Source organism: Lissotriton vulgaris, chromosome 7 (genome assembly GCF_964263255.1).
Source record: "Lissotriton vulgaris chromosome 7, aLisVul1.2, whole genome shotgun sequence".
NCBI classification, from domain to species: Eukaryota; Metazoa; Chordata; class Amphibia; order Caudata; family Salamandridae; genus Lissotriton; species Lissotriton vulgaris.
Genome location: NC_141695.1, coordinates 718,637,019 through 718,656,544, shown reverse-complemented (window position 1 = coordinate 718,656,544; position 19,526 = coordinate 718,637,019). Strand labels below are relative to the sequence as shown.

General features: G+C 45.4%; 2 protein-coding genes and 1 pseudogene across 5 annotated transcripts in view; 1 reads left to right on the top strand and 2 right to left on the bottom strand.

Annotated features, from left to right (window-relative positions):
- LOC147702318 (monocarboxylate transporter 7-like) overlaps window positions 1-14,608 on the top strand; it is a 34,205-nt gene extending 19,597 nt beyond the window's left edge. For both annotated transcript variants that reach the window (XM_086930949.1, XM_086930950.1), the window contains exons 5-6: window positions 8,049-8,870; window positions 13,181-14,608. In XM_086930949.1, coding sequence (XP_086787075.1) covers window positions 8,049-8,870; window positions 13,181-13,434 — 1,076 coding nt within the window. In that variant the 3' untranslated portion in view covers window positions 13,435-14,608. The remainder of the gene's footprint in view (window positions 1-8,048; window positions 8,871-13,180) is intronic.
- The window catches only part of ARSG (arylsulfatase G), a 2,325,381-nt gene that overhangs the window by 1,767,353 nt on the left and 538,502 nt on the right, over window positions 1-19,526 (bottom strand). The window lies entirely within an intron of this gene.
- LOC147702319 (ATP synthase F(1) complex subunit gamma, mitochondrial pseudogene) lies at window positions 4,442-6,587 on the bottom strand (annotated as a pseudogene). Its single transcript, XR_015297517.1, has one exon. The product of XR_015297517.1 is annotated as an ATP synthase F(1) complex subunit gamma, mitochondrial pseudogene (transcript).

Genomic DNA, 19,526 nt, shown 5'->3' with positions numbered 1-19,526 from the left:
GCAGTGGACCTGCGGGGGTGCCTGGTTGGTGGCCTCCGCCTTTTACTTGTGACCTGGACGTGCTGCGGGTGTCCAGTGCTGTGGAGAACTGAGGACTGGCGGTGAGGCTGCGGCTTGTGCGGTGGAGGTGTCGAGGCATCGGGGTGCGTGGACAGTCTTTGGTCCCTCCCCTCCCCCTCTGGATTGGTGCTTGGTGGAGCCGCAGTATACTGCCCGGGTCTGAGGACCCCATGAGGTGGTGAGAGTGATCCAGGATACTGTGGTGGAAGTTACAAACCTGCCTCAGCATGTATCCTCCCTCTGGGGCAATGCGGCCACATTGACTACTCTGCGGCGTGGGGGATCCGGGTGGAACATCCCCAGCTGAGAGACCGCGCAAGGGGCCTGAAGAGCCCTGCCACGCCTTTAGCCTGGAGGGCATCCTGTTTGAGCCGGGGTGGTGATTGTCCAGATCCGTGGCAGGGGTGTGCAGCGTGGGCCATCCATACTGTGATATTGGGATGCGGCGGAGGTGCTGAGGAGTCCCCTGGAAGTGCGCCCCCTAGCTGTTTCATTGTTTGGTCGCCGCCACCGTTGGATTGAGACTCCCTGCTGCAGCCGGCCTTTGGGAACGGGCTCCTGCTTGTGTTGTGAACCCCCAGGTGGGGTCTTATGGAATCTCCGGCTTGTTGGCCCACTGGTGTGGACTGGGTGTGCTGCACGGACCTCGGACTGGCCGGCCTGTCACGAAGGTGGATTAGCCGGCTGTGATCCTGACTCACACCAGCGGGCTTGATACTCTGGGCTCATATGGTGTTGCATCTCCTGGAATGCTTGGTGACTTCGGCCCGACCCGTTTGTGATGTCGTACGGCGGAGGGGTGGACATAGTGCATGAGTGTGGTGGGCTCGGTCTAGGTCCCTGGATTTCTGCGCAGAGCTGGGAAGTGGACACTTTCTTAGAGGAGCTCTCATATGGAGACCAAACCGGACTCCGACAAGCATCTTCCCAAATCCTCCAGAAGAACTAAACAGGGGCAATCTAATAGGCTAGACCGCTACACCATACCCAAAGGCTCGGCTATAGACCCAAAGCAGTCCCAGTCAGTGGGAGATGACTGTTCAGGAACACCAGTGGAGTTGACGCTGCAGGATGTGATGGCAGCTATTGAGGGTGTCCAGTTGTCACTGGGACAGAAGATGGAGTCACTGGATAATAAGCTCGACAGTCACGATTGAGGTCAACCTCATCCGGGCGGACCTCACGAAACCGAGCGAAAAGATAAAATCGTTAGACATAAAGACTGCCAGCTTGATTGACGATGTGGCGCGGCTCCAGCAGGAAGAGCTCGACCTCAAGGCCTCCCGGGCTCTGGCTGACAAGAAGTTGGATGACTTTGAGGGGAGGGCCCGATGCAATAATATCTGCATTCTTGAGGTCCCGGAGAAAGCTGAGAACTCGGTCCCGGACCTCTTCGTCAAGGACATCATCCTTAACTACCTCAAGCCTAAGGGACTGAGTCTTTCTTTACGATTGAGTGGGCGCACAGGGTGCCCGGGGGTCGGCCCAGGCTTGGGGCACCGCCTCGCCCGATGATCGCGAGGGTCTTGAACTTCAGGGATAGAGATGTTATACTGCAGGCGGCCCGCACGGGGGACCCCATCCGTTACGAGAATACCACCCTCTCCTTCTTCCCTGACTTCACGCAGCTCGTGCAGAAACAATGTCAAAGCTTCCTAGCAGTGAAGAAGAAACTCTGGGACAGAGGTTTGAGATATGCAGTGATGTTCCTGGCGCAACTGAGGGTGGAAGCGGATTGAAGAGCCTGGTTCTTCGATAACCCAGAGGTGGTTTCGGACTGGATTGACAATCATACCCTGGCTGTGCCGGAAGGACGCAGTCGTGGGGGAGAAGGCGAGCAGCAGGAGCAGGAAAGATGGAGGCAGAAGGAACAGTTGGACTTTTGTGCACTGTCAGGTAGTGGGGCTTGACCCACTGATGTTTCCTATCCTGTTCAGAATAGGGATAATGCTAGGTGTGTGGGTCACCCCGGGTTTGGTTGTTGAAGTTTGCTGGGTAGCCTGGGGGTGGGGGGGTGTGGGTTATCGACTCTCCTCCTCGTTTCTACCTTTAGTTAGTTGTAGAGTTAGAGTGTGGGGCGACAGGCGCACTGCTAGTTGGGGATGGGCATAAGCAGGGGTGGAGGGAAGGAGGGGTTCGGGGTTGGCGGGTTTATTTTATTGTCTGCAGAATCGTTTGCAATGTGTTGCTTTCCTTTTTTGTTTCTTCTTGTTTGTATGCTGTTGTTTTTTTTAACGTCCGGTGACAAGGACGTGAGTGTATTGTTTCCATGCCAATACAATGTCGAGTGCTAGACATGGATCGGGGATAAGTGTGCTTAGTTGGAATGTGAATGGCTTGGGGGACAAGATTAAGAGCGGAATGGTGAGTCAGTTTGTTCGGAGACACTCCCCTGATGTTGTGCTGCTACAAGAGACACACCTAATAGGGAATCGTTGCATGGTTTTGTTAAGGGAGGCTATAAATAGGTGGCACACGTGGGGTTTTCTTCAGGGTCGAGGGGGGTCGGTGTTTTGGTGACTGTTCAGGCTACTTGAGTAGACAAGCGCAGTAGATACATTGGAATATCAGGACAGTGGGAGGGGAGGACTGTTACCTTTGGTTCCATTTATGTCCCGCCTGAGCTTCAATCTGACATATTCCATGATTCGGGCTCTACCTTCTTGACTTTGCCTTTGGGCATACTTGGTGATTTTAATGCGGTGAGGTGGATCAATGGCCCACCTGGGTGCTGCAACCGGCACAGCGGTGGCTCCCCGACTTTTTAGATGTGACGGGGCTAGTGGATGGCTGGAGGGTGCGCAATCCGAATGGGGTACATTACACACGTCTCCACTGCCCATCATAGTCTGTGTAGGATAGATTACGTGTTTGTGCCAGCGGCTCAAGCCTGCACTGTCCGGGACGTGAAGCATCTTGGAAGAGGCATCTCGGACCACTCACCAGTTTGGCTCCGGCTGGAGTTAGACTATTTTATGGAGGAGTGTGGCTCAATGGTTAGAGCGGCAGACCCTGATGCAGAGGTCTGGCCCTGGACCAGGGTTCAATTCCCGATGCAGCAGGGTCTTGGGCTCATTTGTCTGCGGACTCGATAATTCTCGCCTCAGCGCCTACTCTAATCATGGGGTCCCACGCTGCAACTCTGGGCAATAGCTTGCTCAATCTCCACAACGGCCCCTACAACACTCAGATGCCTGGCTTCACCTTGGGGGTGCCCAAGAGGGGCATCTTACAGGGAGAGCCAGGAAGGGTTCCACAGCGTTATACAGCGTCGGGACGCCCCAGTGATGGGCAGCGGTGCGCTTTACAAGTATCCTACATTTACATTTAATGTAGGCAGGGTTGCCCCCATTAGCGCCTGGCATTTGAAAGACCTCGCCACCAAGAAAGAAATGATAAAGGTCATGGACAGGTACTTTCAGGAAAACAAGGGAACAGTGGGTTCGGCTCAGACTCTGTGGGAGGCATATAAAACGGTGGTCAAGGGGGAGGCCTTGTCCCTGATCGCCAAGAAGAAGAAGGAACGACTGGCGGAGTTGGAAAAGGCGGAAGGGGAGATGTTGAGATTGGAGAGGGAGGTAGCTCAGGCAGCCACGCCGGAGGGACTTCTCCAACTAAAACTGCGGAAGGACGAGTTTAGAGGCCTCGCCAAGGACAAGGCCAAAGCGCAGAATGAGGAGACACAGAGCAGAGTGTATGAACACGGAGATAGGGCTGGGAAACTGATAGCCTTGCTTGAGAAGGGGGAGTGGGCGGTGGCAGATAGCTTTGTGGAGTACTACAGTGAGATATACACCTCTGCGGCGAGGTATACAGAGTCTGAGAATAGTGCAATGATCAGGGACATCCAATTGCCTGCGCTCTCAGAAGAAAACCGGAAATATCTAGATTCACCGCTCACAGATGATGAAGTGGCGCAGGCTATAAGGGGGGTGAACTCAGGGAAATCTACAGGTCCGAACGGAATCCCTATAGAACTGTATAAGTTGAGCGCCAACCGGCTTGCTCCGTTCCTCCGCTCCATGTATGAGGAGAGCAGGGAGATAGGACAACTTCCGTATAATCAGCGAGTGGCCAATATTGTGGTCAGTCACAAGGCGGGCAAACCTAAGACATGTTGTTCATCGTATAGACCTATTTCTCTACATAATGTCGAGCCTAAAGTTCTGGCAAAGCTGTTGGCTACATGGCTGGTCAAAGTTATCACCTCCCTGATACATGCGGATCAGTCTGCCACGGCGCAATACAGCCCTCAATCTGCGCCGACTGCATGGGGTGCTGGACAGAGCCCCTGCAATTCAGGAGCCGGCGGTACTGGTTTCCTTAGACGCCACCATGGCTTTTGATTCTTTTCGTTCTTTTTTTTTTTTTTGTTCCGACGTAAGATGTTTATTGTAATATAATTTACAAAATATGCATGATCCTTTCCCAAAAGATTCCTCATATGGCGATGGATCAATATGAAGCAAGACATGGAGGTGGAACTTAAATATCTGCAGTTAACTGCTTTATCTGATGACTGGACCTCTATCATAGCTCAGTTTAGAGCTGCCACGCCAGAAATGATCTCAATCAGCTTCTTGAAGATAACAGCTTGACGGGTACGGTTGTAAGTTAAAGTCAGCTTGTCAATCATCTCAGAGGCATTCTTGGTGGCATTGTCCATAGCAGTCATTCTCGCACTCTGCTCACTGGTAGTGGACTCCTTCAGTGCGTAGAAGATGATGTTGGCCCATGTGAACTCTTGGTAATTTTGGAGTACATCGGCATCAATGTCGTCATAGATACTAATGCTTTCAGAACCTGAAACTGTTTCAAGGGAGAAGATTGGTTTTTCCTCTATCTTGTATGAGATGACAGACCTGAAGCGGTTATAGATGACAGATCCGTGATCAAACTCATATCCGCAATTTAAGAGTTCTGTGGCAATAATAGATGTATCACCGAAAGTGGGTGGCTTTCTGCCAACTTCTTTAAACGTCAGCAAAATGTGATCCCTGTGAGTTCTCTGAAGAATACCCCTCAGCTTGTCACCGACTCCCACAATCACGGCTTCCTTCCCAGTACTGGACAGGGCTGAAATCTCATTTTTGATGTTTTTTGGGACAGAGGAGTGAATAGCACCACAGAGGCCACGATCGGAGGAAACACCAATGAGAAGATGCTTTTTCTTCTCTTCGCGGGTCTTTAACTCCGCTTTCTCATACAAAGCAAGCGCACCAGTTCCATACACTCTGGCAGGTTTCAGAGCTCTCTCGGCTTTAGTGTACTTTGCAGCAGCAACCATCTTCATTGACTTTGCAATTTTCTGAGTGCTTTTGATGGACTTCAAGCGTCTTGTAATTTCCTTCAAGGTTGCCATATTTCTTACTTGGCCCCATTGCGGCTGCAAAACCAAGAAACTAGCCCGAGAGAACATGGTGACTCCGATCAAGGTCCGGTTTCGCCGACCGGTTCTTTTCGTTCTTAAAGGGGATCCGCCAATAATTCTGCATGCTTGCTCGATACGGATCGAACCGGTTGGGCTTAACCACCTTGGCAATTATGTCACGCTTTATCTGAAATTAAGATTTGCTAACAACCTGGGCCCCCCTCTGACTCGATTTAGGGGTGATGTGGCGCCTTGGAAGGCAATCCCGCTCTCCCTTCTGGGTAGAGCAGTGCTTTTTAAAATGATGGCTCTTCCCCGGTTTTTATACGCACTTCAAAATGCGATGGACCTGGTTCTGGTCTCCTATTTCAAAGAAATAGAAGCCCTACAGAGGCAGCTTTTGTGGGACGGTAGGCCACGATCACGTTCACTAAACTCACTCTGTCTTGGTACGATGGAGGGGTAGGGCTACCTGATCTACGTAAATATTACTGGGCCTCGCAGTTGGCTGCGGTGAATCATGCAATTTATGGTCCCCCCCCCCGGGACCCGGGATATGCCATGGACCACTGGCAGGTGCCAGGGAGCGATTTTACTAGAGCACTCTATGCCCGGCCTTGCCGATTCCACCTAGTGGGAGCTACGGCACATGCCGTTCAGGTGTGGCATGCGACTACAAGTTACCTTAAGTGGGAGGGGAGGCTCACACTCGCCACCCCATTGTGGAGTTCGGAGAAGTTGGGAAGTCTATGGAAGTCTAAAGGATTTGACAAATGGGATCTCATTGGGATCTCACAGATTAAAGATGTTTGGGGAGGGGACACGGTCCACATATTTCACTCTCTTCAGCAACAATACCACCTTCATGACCGGGAACACTTCCGCTACCTCCAGATTAGCTATGCATTGCTCGCACATATTCCCAGGGACACGTTTCTTCGTGGCGCTTCCCCCCTAGAAGACCGGGTGTTAGATGGTCATCTCCCTGAGAGGCATTCATCACAAAATAGGGAAGAGAAATTGAGGTCCATTCAGTTCCCCTGGGTAGATTCTTTGTTAATCAAAAGTGGGAACGGACACTGGTATCTACAATAACCATTGGTTATGTTTGAAAACCCTCATAGACGCTATGATTTAGATGTTGCGGTGTATCTTTTTGTCCGCCCCTCGTCAAGCGTCACGGCATAGTCATCGGGTTAACAAATGACGTGCTATATGCCTGCCTCACCCGAGGCAACCTCTGGTAAGTGTAGAAGTGTCCAGAAATTTTAGGGACAGCCACCAATGGTTATTGTAGATACCAGTGTCCGTTCCCACTTTTGATTAACAAAGCATCTCCCTGAGAGGATCATCTCCTTAACGTACAGGAAACTCATAAATAATATGGAGGACCCGTTGGTACTTATAAAATCACACTGGAATGGAGATGGGCTGGAGCTGGATGATGAGGACTGGCTGGAGGCGGTTTCCTCTCCACAGGTGGTGGCGATACAGATGTGGCTCAGGTTGGTGCAATTAAAGAATTTACACTGGTCATATGTCACAGGCCGGGTCTGGTCCAGATGGGTCGCTCGGAGGGTGGGGAGTGCAGGAGGGGATGCGGGGAACTTGGAACGTTTCTACATATTTTGTGGCACTGTACAGAGGTGCAAACGTACTGTAAGAAGATCAACGATTAGATGCGAGAGGTCCTGGGGGTGGAGATAAGGCCAGAAGCCCGTAGGTGTATCCTCAATGTTTGGGAGCCCACAGACCTGAATGCACACAGGAAGCAGTGGGTGACGTTGGCATGTATGAGAGCGAAGCGTAATATTGCTCAGTTGTGGGGATCTAGCCAACCGCCTCGGATAGAGTAATGAGCGGAAGATTTGAATTGGTGCATGTTCAGAGAGCGCTCTGTGTATGTGGCATGGGGATGTCCTGGAAAGTGGGGGAAGGTTTAGGAGGCCTGAAATCATTACCGTGGGGATATTTGTGCCCCCGACACGCCCAGATGATGTAGAGGTGCACGAGTCCCCTTGATCCATTTTCAATATTCTGTATTGAATTTTTGTGATGTATGGAAAGAAACGATGAAACTTGCTAATGTTTAAATTGTCACCTGATGTCTCTTTTTCGTTATATTTTCAATAAAAAGAATTATAAAAAAAAGATGACACGACAATAATACAATTTGCTTTGCTCCTACTCACTTTAGTCAAACATAAGGCTAGCAAGACAATATTTTGAAATCGCCTGCTTTTTCTGTAACTTAAGTTAGGATAACAACTCCATGTACATTTAGCCATTGGCATTATTGGTGGTTTCTAGTTACTGTTATTGTGCACTACACAATGATTGTCAAAGTTAGCTGCCATATTATCAATATTGTGATGTCTTTCTCCTTCCTTCCCAAAGAATGTGCAAGTGACCGAGAACATATTTATTTAATGTCTTAGGAGACTACTTTTATTACCATTGTATAATATACCAGTGTAGTAGGAGATTACATTATGTCAATAGTTCTACTGAGCATATTATATTTCAAAAGCCTGATGCATTATTAAAAATCATCTTACAATCAAAGTCTGTAGATCAACAAACCACGTTGTTTATGATTGTTTATCATCTTCCCTAGCTATCACTGCTATAAAGGATCAACTTGGTTGGAGACATAGCCTCCTGCTTGTTGGTGTACTTCAGTTAAATATTGTTGTTTGTGGATCACTGCTACGACCAATGAAAATCCAAAAAGAAGTGCAAGTAGAAGAAACTCCCAAAAAAGAAAGCGTGGAAACAGAATACATACTTGAAAATGAGAAAACAATTACTTCAATTGACTCCATTGACTCAGGAGTCGAAATAACTACCTCACCTAAGAAAGAAAATGGAAACTTGAAACTAGAGACAGAACATCTTGGACCACAGGAAAATGTTCAAATGCCAGAAGCAGCACAAGGTCCAATTATGAAATCAAAAATCACACTCTTAGACTTTTCAATTTTGAAAAATGGTGGTTTTATTTGTTATGCTCTGTTTGGCCTTTTTGCTACACTTGCATTTTTTGCCCCTTCTCTGTACATCATTCCACTGGGTATCAGTCTTGACATTGATAAAGACCACTCTGCCTACATGCTGTCTGCCATGGCCATTGCTGAAGTTTTCGGAAGAATTGGCGCTGGCTGGATCCTCAATAAGAATCCCATTCGCAAGATTTATATTGAGCTCATTTTCGTTGTTTTGTTATGTTTGGCTCTCAGTTCCTTTCCCTTTGCCTCAGAATTTTGGGGGCTGATGGTGTGCAGCGCATTTTTTGGATGTATGTTAGGAACAGTTGCAGGAACCCACATCCCAATGCTAGCAGATGATGACGTTGTGGGTATTGAGAAGATGTCTTCCGCAGTTGGCGTGTATGTTTTCATTCAGAGCATAGCCGGATTGGCTGGCCCACCACTTGGAGGTATGTTGACTTTGACAATTTTATAATTTCAAAAACTTTTGTTTTTAATTTATGAAAACTACTTAATTTGTATTTGTGGTTATTACTGTTAGTATTTTTTTTAAATTGTTGCTCCCCTCCAACTACGAGTATGTTTGCAGGTGGTTTAATATTATGTAAAGGGAAAATATGTTTAAAAGGCCTCCACTGACCCAAAATTCACCAGTAAGGGTACTGGGTCAACATTCAAGTCCCCATAGAGTGGACTTCAATGTAGACATTGGTGCACCTAGTTTAGCCAACACTTGAAGCTCTGTAACCGCAAAATTTCATTGTGAGCCCTTTCAGTGTATTCCGGCTTTGTAAGCTTGCACCTTTGATGCCTCAAATTTAGCTAAACTATAAGCAGGATTAATCTGTGAATCTGTTACTCACGATTTCCACATCTTACCCAAATTCATGAAGCGTAGTTCTAAATGCATTTAGGATTTAAAATATGGAAATTCCACCATATCTTGTAATTTTTCTCATGCTTTGTCAAAGCCTTCATGGTGCCAAAACGTGATATCAGATGTAGTATTTCCAACTATTTTGTGCCCCAAATCCTCGAATGTAGGTAGAATTTGAGAATCCAAAACTTGGCAATAAGAAAAAAAGCATATATCTGTGACCACGCATAGGGCTTAAAATTTAAGGCATAACCTATACTGATGAATTGGCAATCAAAAGTTTAAGATTATTCTCCAAATTTATAACATTCTACTGATTTTTTTTTAGGGCAAAGGGATTTGTAGCATGACTTAAAATGACATGGTGCAAATATGCTTAACTTGCTCAAGATCAACACAAGTGTATAGATTTGAGGAATAATCTCAAATCATTTATTGGAATTTCACCATTACAAAACAAGCACAATAGTGTAGAGTACACTTTGACTACTTACCTAATTTGGTGAAGCTAAATTTACCTGCTTTCACTTGCTGTATTTTAATCAAACTGAAGTGAAACAATTTCTTTGAGCAAAACCCTTAAAGGTTTCTTCACCCTGTTGATCGAACTTAATTTACTGAAGGTAGTGCAAAACGTGATCAAAACAATTAGTTGATTTGGGGGAAGTCACAATAGGAGTCAAAGTTTACAGGTCGTCAGCTATGATTTCCGCTGATGCTGTCAGCACTGTTCAGTTGGTTAAATATTACTGATTCTTTTACGGACTGTGATCTAAGAATTAGTAATGAATGGGAAAAATCAGCTAGATTCATCATTGTCCCGTTTTGCGAGTCCTTAATAGCGATTATTAAGCAGACCCCCCAGGATATTGCGGCATAGATTAGCAAATTTAGCGGCACAAATATTGAAATTTAGCGGCACAAATATGGAAATTTAGCGGCAATTTTGCGGCACTTTATTTTACTCATAATCATTCATAGTCAACTTGAAATCATTGGAAACTGTTTTGGCAGAGTATTCCACTTGTAATAGTCATGTTTAAAGTGTCTGCAGCTCTATGGAAGCACAGCTCCAGTTCCAACCTTGTGGGAGGGTGCTGTTTTTCTCCCTGTGATGTACTAGTGCCCACGCATGCTCCCCTGTCGGGGCACCGCTGCCTCCGGATCCGAGAGGCAGGACACCTCTTCCTCAGGCACCCTCTTTTGCAATTTTTTTAAACTAGTGCTATGGGGGCCCTCAACCATGAGATCAGTAATGTTAAGGAAAGCCTAAGTGCCACCAAACAGGTTTTGCTCGAAGATAAGCAGGTTCTACCAGCATCAGAAGTTGCTGGCCCCAGCACTAAATCAGGTGACCTGAGTTGATTAAAGACACCTGGGTCCTACTGATGGAGGAGAGTTAATCATTGTATTTCACATGAACTTGTAACTATTGATTCAGATCCTGTTAATGTTGTGAATCCTTAGCCTGATTTTTTTCTCAGCTCACACCCAGGGAAAAGTAAAAAAGGACTCTTTGCGTACTGTGCACCGTAAGAATAAAGTGCTGCCCAATCCAGTTGGCAGTCCAGTGTATGCCACTACTGCTGAAGTGAATTTGGAGGTTAGGTCAGTTTCAACCTCACAAACGCTGTACATACCCAGCACTCAAGAGACTATTTGACTCATTCATGGGTAGACTAAAAGCAAACCTATCCTGCAGCAGCCCCACCGTTCCTGTGGGTAGTCCCTGTGTGGGGTCATTCCTAGTCCTGCCTAGCACGCTGCATCAGAAACATCCAACCAGCTTAACAGTGATTGGCCTCAGTCCAGGCCACAGATGCACAGACTGCACTGTCATCGTGGGCTGTTCCAATTCGAAAAGGGCAGCAATGGTTTATTGAGCCAGTCAGCAAAAATATGTGTATTTCGGATCTATCAATCCACTGAACGTGGAGTTTGAGTGTGCATGCAAATTAAGGATTTTATGCCTTATTCGGCGTGTTCGTGCCACTGTCGGTGCAAATATGTTGACCTTTATATAGATCTTCAGTCCGGACCCATTCACCTCCCACATATTCGTGGTCTGGTTTAAGTTACAATCTAATTCCTGTCCTAGCATGTAGGCAATTGGTTCTTAGTAGGGTAAGATGCTGTAGAAGGTAATATAGGGGGATGTTTATGTAAGGTCATCTTTAGTACTCTATAATTTAAAGGCTGTTTTTGCAAAAATGTTATATTTTCCAGTCTTATGTTTTTACATTCGAACACTGTGCAAACATTTACGTGTTGTTTGTTTTTCTTTTTTCAGTATTTTGAATCAAGATTGAATGCATTCTATCTGATAAAATACTTAAAAAAGTAACCATTTCCCCTCTCCCATATAAAGTGAGAATATTTGAATGCCATTCATCAAATATATATTTTCTTGGCCGAAAAATTAATGTCCACATCGCACATCGAAACTGGAGTAGCACTGGTACATCTAACTGGTTTCTCATTCTGCTGTTAAGACACTCCCGAAATGCTGATAAAACACAGATTTTGTAAATAGTCTCGGTATGTCTCAAAACTCCCTCCCTTTGATAGAGGTGTTAAAACAAATTCAATAATGGCCTTTAATGAACCAAAGCTTGTCTGGGGCATCACTTCAGGGGTGCGCGCGCTGCAACAATTACAGACCACAGTCTAGCATGCCAGGTTCAGTCCACCCACATCTCATACCGGTGCCCCAAATATGAACCCTCCTGTTTCTGCGTTCACACCACCTCTGCCCTCTGACTCACACTTCTTGTGCATCCGCAGTCTTCCTCGAGTTTAAAGGTGTAGAAAAAACAAATATGTTTAGTTTACCAAGTCTCTAGTGCCCTTGAACAGGTCTGTCTCGGGATCGCCTCTCTGGATGCAACTAATTTTAAGGTTAGTCACATGAGCTCTTCAAAGGCTTACTGTTTCAGTAATCGGAATATTTTTTCAAAACAACATGATGGCTTTTCAGTGTCTCTCGGGAATCAGAAATCTTCGTCTTTAAGATGAAATTTGTGTGGACCTTAAGTGTTTTAGCGCATTTTCCGAATTTCGCGGGCAGTTTTGTAAAAATCACGGCATTTTTACAAAACTGCCGATTTCGCGATTTTTTTGCAAATCGCGAAATCGCGAAATACTGGAGGGTCTGATTAAGGAATCGCTATTAAGGACTTGCAAAACGGAATTCATGTAGGAATCGCTAAATAAATTGAGATTCCTACACATTCCTTATTTGCGATTAGCAAATTTCTAATCGCAAATAAGGAATAACTCCCCATTCATTCCTATGGGCCTAAAGGCGATTAGCAATTTGCTAATCGCAAATAAGGATGCGATTTCAAGGGTGCCAGGGTTGGACACCCTGTAGCACCCCTGAAATGAAAATGTACACTGGTGTTGCACACACACATGTCCAAAGGACATGTGTGCGTGTAACATACAACTGAGAAAGATGCACAAAAGTGCATTTTTATCAGTGAAGTGAAGTCAGACTTTGCGGTAAATAGCGGCCAAAAATAGCGATTTCGCAATTTTTAAATGCTTCTTGAATTGCATTTATGGAATCTCTAATTGAAATTCCTTAAATGCAATTATTCGCAAATATGCGATTTCTAAAAATGCGATTTTTGCATTTGGGATGATGAATCCCAAATCCAAAAATAGCGCTCGCAAAGGGCCAGATTCTCAGAATCAGGCCCTTTGCGAGCCGTTTTCGGCTTGATGAATCTGGCTGATAGTCTCCTTATGAAATCAGCAAGAAATGATTAACTTTAGAAAAGGTAATGTTTTTGGATTTTGTCTAATTGCAGGCATGTGGCGACAGTTACAATGTAAATGCCTTTTTTCTAATGAAAACAATATAATTTTTAACTGCAGGTGTCCTTGTGGATCAAACTCAGAATTACGGGTCAGCATTCTACTCCTGTGCGGTTGGCATGGCGCTGGCAGCCATATGTCTGGCCTTAGTAAGGCCTTGCAAGAATGGTCTCTGCGGACGTAAACCGAAAAAATCTATAGAAGAAGGAGATTATAATGAAAAAGAAGTTTTCAAAGATGTGCCGGATGAGTTTCTTGAAATGGATTTTGTAAAATCTGAAGGCTCCATAAAAAGTAATGAAAATTATTTTTGAAATAACTTTACATTCGTGCCAACCAAACAAGATTTGAATAAAGACAATGCAGTGAACTAACAATGAATCAACAACCTTAGAATTTACAATTAAAAGGGAATGCAAAAACTATAACGTGAGAAGCTGCTAAGTACGATCGAAAATTTAGAGAAGGCTGCCATTTTATTATATTCATTTAACTGCCCTTAGTGGGCAGCTGTTTCACTACTATATATTTTTTTGTTTATGAAAAAAGAAGGCATTTGCTTTACCTTCTGGCAATGACAATACAACAAATAACACTTGGTTTGCATCCTGCATTGTCAACCTGCATCTTAAAATGCATTAGCATATTGAAGATGCTATTAATTCAGAAGCTGTCCCGAAAATAAATTATTTTCTTGAGCTTGCATGATACATACAGAGGACTGGGATTGTATAAAGAAAACATTGTCATTTTACAGCAACAGAACCACGTCAACTTAATATTTTATTTTTATGGCCAGTCACTGAGAGATTTATTTGCTTGTGTTCTAAAGTAATATGTCTTTCTGTTTTCAGTTTCTTAGATTTATTTAAAAATTTATTTATAAAGTTACACTAGACATCCTATTGTCTAGCACTGGACCAAGATGTAAGCAACAAATAATCTACCTACAGCATATTTTTTATGTCTGTAACTATTTTCCTTTTGCGCCAGGGGTATTGTTTTCCACACCTTACTGTCTCAGATCCAGGTTGCGAGAAATGCTGCATACCATGTATTAAAAAAACATTAGCATGTGCCAAACAAATGTCAACCAACAAGTTTGTTTTCTGAATCCTCCAGTTTTTTTTCCAAATCAGGGTGTTGATTTTAAGAAAGTCTAAAGTAAAACATCAGTAAGATTATTGCAACATTTAGGATGTTATGTGGCATTTCAAACTCAGTTGTCAATTTCGTGACTAGTCTAAAATTTAGTTCAGACTTGTAATGGTATATTGTTTGTGCTTACATTTCTAAATAAAATATAAAAGAAGTGGGATTATATCAAGTGAAAGATAAGAAGTGTAATCAGAATGTAAAATTATTACAATAGTGAATACAAGAACTGCTAACCCTTGCAGGGTGATTACTTACAGGGACCCTTGTTTCTATCAGTTGTGTGTTGATACAACCTTGAATAAAACAGCAAAATGATTACATGATTAATAATCTCAAAGTTTGCTTTTCTATATCATATACTTGGGACCGTTGGTAAACACATGCATAGAAAAAACTTGGCTAGCTGATCAGTTTGTTATTTCCAAATTTCAGAAGAAATACCACTGACACCGGAGGCAACAATGAAAGGTGAGTGGGTGTGTACCCCTTCCATATCCTTACTACAGTGTGCTCCTCATTCACTCAAGAACCCATTCAACCATGAGCTAAGTAACTTTTAAAGGACCATGACTCATTTTAGAATTTGACAACGATTTTGACCGATACCATTGCGCCCCCCTGATAACGTGTGGCACACTTTTGTCTTATCATTCAAACTCTTGTGACAAAAAACACCAGTGGGAAACACCTGGTGGTGAACTGAGCCACCGGGGCCAGGTAAATTTGTTTATGTTCACATTAAATGCTCCCCTAAATTGGGGCTTCTGAATGATCAACAAAGGCAGATCCAATATTAACGGCTCAGACGAACACATACATGTACATCAAGACGCAGGCAGCACATTGAGACTCAACATCCTGGGTAGACATGACAGAGACAAACCCAAGGGATATGGTTGAAAAGGGATATACAGAAATGTCTTGGAATGTAAACGGGTTGGGACGCCAGATTAAAAGGGGCCTGGTAACTAAATAGCTAAAAAGACTGAAACCCAACATAGTGCTCCTCCAGGAGACACACCTTAGAGGGTCACGCTGTAATTTTCTGGGAAGAAGCATGTACATAACCCTGGCCTGCACAAGTTTTACCTCGGGCTCCCGGGGGTTGCAATACTCGTTAGGAAGATGATACCCTTCCACATTTCCAACACTTGATCTGACCCCAGTGGCACATACGTGGCGGCAGAGGGAACATGAGGGCATAGGGAGATTACACTAGTCCGTGTTTATGCATTCCCACGATTACAGCGCCCGATACTTAAGAAGGTTGTGGAGGTCCTGTTGGTAGCAGACTCCACCCCCCCCTACACTTGGTGGTCGGAGACTTTAATGACGTGGTAAACCTGGTCATAGATCGGTGCGGGCAGACACGCGGTGGGAGGGGAGAAACGCAAGACTAGCTGAATTTGCTCTCACCCTGGGACTGCAGGATGTTTGGCGCCAGCACCACCCTACTGGCCGGGCATACTCATATTTTTCGGGCGCGCACCGGGTGTTCTCTAGAATAGACCATTTTTTTGCCCTGGCTAGGGAACTGGGCAGGGCGACTGGGGTGGACTACCTAATGAAAGAACTGTTAGATCACTCCCACCGGTGGCTCACGGTAGGTGGGGAGCCACACAGTGGAGCTGGGGGATGGAGGCTGTATGCCAGAGTTCTTAAGGACCCAGGGATAGCAAAGGAGATAAGGGTGGAAATCGAGCTGTATTTTCAGGAAAACATAGGGACAGTGACCTTGGCAGTGGTCCTACGGGAAGCTTTTAAGGCCCTGTTACGCGACAGTGCCCAGAACGCTATTTCACACAAGAACAGGAAAGAGATGTGGGAAATAGTGGCGCTTGAGAGTAGACTCCTGCACCTAGAGCAAAGCGTGGCCGGAAGTCCTAGTCAGTCCACCTTCTGTCAGAAAGTAGTTACCCATGCAGAGTATCAGTCACTGGCAATACGGGTTGCGGAACAGCAATACCTAACCCTTGTGCAACGCACATATGAAACAAAGGACAGGGCGGGGAAGCTCTTGGCATGGCTAGGCAGGAAGGAAATGGAATCCAGATTAGTGGGAGCCGTCCACAGAGCGGGGACTGCCCTTACTAAGGCACAAGATATTACTGATGCCTTCGCGGACTATTAAGCCGATTATACAAAGAACAGAAAAGGGTGGGGGGCGCACAGATACAGGAATATCTTGGGGAAATAGACCTCCCGGCGCTGTTCTGGAAGACTGGGATGCTCTGGAAGCAGAGATTATGCTTGAGGAGGTGACTGGGGCCATACAGATAGCGTGTCATATCGACCAATCTCCTTAATGTGGAAGTGAAGGTACTAGCTTCAATCCTAGCTAACAGATTGGCATCAGCGGTCACCTCCCTTTTACCTGCAGACCAATCGGAATTTATGCCAGAGAGAGCGACAAGATTCAATCTAAGACGTCTCGCAAACTGGCTAAGTACGATCCAAAATAGGACGGCGTCTCATGTGCTGCTCTCATTGGATGCGGAAAAGGCCTTTGATGCTGTCCACTGGCCTTTCATGTGGCAGATGTTAAGGAGATTTGGGTTCAGCCCCAAATTCATGGGGAGATTGAGTTGATTTACAGGTCGCTGACAGCAAGAGAGCAGGTAAATGGCGCACTGTCAGGGAGTTTACGATAGGAAGAGGCACCAGAAAAGAGTGCCCCTTGTCCCCGATGCTCTTTGCATTGACCCTGGAACTACTGACTTGCCTTGTGAGAGCACACTCAAAGGTAAAGGGGCTCATGGCTGGCGGAAGGGAGGAACGCATTTCGCTCTACGCTGATGATGTACTTCTATATATCACCGATTCCTAACCACAATTCCGACCCTCTTTCAAGTGTTGGGGACATTTGGAAAACACGCAGGCTACAAAATCAATTGGGGTTAATCAATCCTCTACCCAGTGGGAGGCCCCCCCGAAATACAGGATCTCCCTCGGGAACTGCAAGTATCCACGAAAGGCTTTAAATAGCTGGTTATATACATATCCACAGACAACTCACACAGTCACACATGTATCATCTAGAGGGTGGTGACAAAGTTCCACGCTGATGTGGAGAAGAGTGCCTCTCGCACTACTGGGTAGAACGGCAATGTACAAGATGGTTACGCTCCAAAGCTTCTGCATATCTTGCAAAACACATACTACAAGGTCCCGGAGGATGTTTTCAGGGCAATAGACAGCGAGGTACGCACATGCCTATGGGGTGGGGGAAAACCACGGATTGCACTCTGCACACTGCAACGTAATCAGTACAATAGGGGGATAGCTCTTCCGGATATCAGATCTTATTGCAGGGTAGCACATCTGATTGCAGAAATTAGTGGGCACACCTGCCGGGGTCACACCAGACTTATGCACTGGAACACAACCAATTTGAAATATATTCTCATCTACGCTATATATATGGGGGAAAGGTGTCAAACATTTGCGGCCAGCGACTCTGAGGGCACAGGAGGCTTGGAAGGGCACCGAGAAACAAATGGTCTGGCACAGGAAAAGTCACGAGGCAGACCCCACTCTTTGATCTCGTTTGAAGCCCTACAGCAAGATTTCCAGATTTGGGACAGATAAAGGTACAGGTATATGCATATAAAGCATGCGTGGGCTGCAGAGGGAATAGAAGCTGCAGGCGAAACATGCCGCTAGATGGTAGACTCTTGCAAGGAAAGATAGAGAAGGCCATATCCTGGACCTATAAGACCCTCATTAATAATGTCCCAGACAACGTAGTGGCATGAGGGGGAAATGGGAGGCTACCCGAGGGAGGTGGCAATCAAACGGAGGTTGCGTTTAATTCAACTCACAATACTACATAGAACATATGAAACTAGGTCCCATCTACATAAAATGGGAAGAGCTAACTGCCCCGGGTGCCTCCGCTGCCAGACAGGAATAGGCACATTTATACACACCTTATGGGAGTGCACATGTATACAATGATACTGGGCTAGAATATTAATCCCTTCCCTGATGCCGTCTGCTGTTTGCCGTCGCGAGCACTACCTTCATAATGCTGCGCACGTCCAACGGCCGACACCGTCTCACCAGGGCATGGAAACGCCAGCACCGCGGCGGAATTACAGCCGCGGTTAACGGGTTAAGGGAACTAAGTGAAATATTGGGGCTCAGCTACCAATGGATGCTAAACATGCGTTGCTAGGTATACCCTCCAACATAGACATACCCAGCCAAAGTCTTACCCTGTACAATATAGGGATGGTAGTAGCAAAAAGAGATATAGCCAAAAAATGGAGTGCCAGAGGCCCCGCCCTTGAGAGAGTGGAAAACAGGGAAGGACATGAACATGGGGGAGGAGCAGGAGACATGCAAAATGAGAGGCTGTCCACGGAAATGTTTTAGGATCTGGCGTCCCTGGATTCGGTATTATGGGCTCGAGCTTCAAGCCACACGGGAGGGGGGAGATGGGTGGGGGGGGACAGAATTCAGCAACACCCTGGGATATGGGAGGCCCCACCGAACAGTCCCCTATGAGGAGGATAGAAGAAGAACCCAGTGGAAATCAAATATTATGTCCATAAGCAGTAATGTGTCAATGCTGCAGGAGGGGCGATTTTTTTCGGTAACCCAATGAAAACATTGTATTGCCTGTTGATCGTATATGTACTTAACGTGAAGCTGATGAGTCATGCAATATATGGAAAAGTATCAATAAAAATATATATTTAAAAAAAAAATAAAGCCAGATCCACACATTGAGTCGTTGAGCATTACCCCAATTGTGATATAATACGAGGCAACACATACACAATTTAGAAAAGGAATACCACTAAACTACATTTGCTGATGGTTGAAAGCCTTTTAGTGAATGAAACATTAACATCACAAAGTCACTCCTGTGACACTCGAACCGATAACGTTTTTGTGTCGGGAGCAGTTGAACCACTTAAAACAACTTCAGCAATTGGAAAATTAACCTTTGCTTTTTAACTTTACTGTAATACAGTATCTCTTCGGCATCGTTAAATAAAATGCAAAAAGCATAAATATTATATGTAAGCGTCTAATGTCGACAACAATTTAGCTGGGAGGGACAGTGCTGCTAAGTCATTGATAATCCAAAGCATCCAATTACAAAAATATTTTGTTGCAATACCAAACTAGTTTTAGCCAAGATTTGCTCGATGTCTAATACAGAACTTGAGAGAACGAGCTATATTTCTTGCAAATGGCTCTTCTTCCAGGGATTGGAGAATAAGAAAAGCGGGACGGT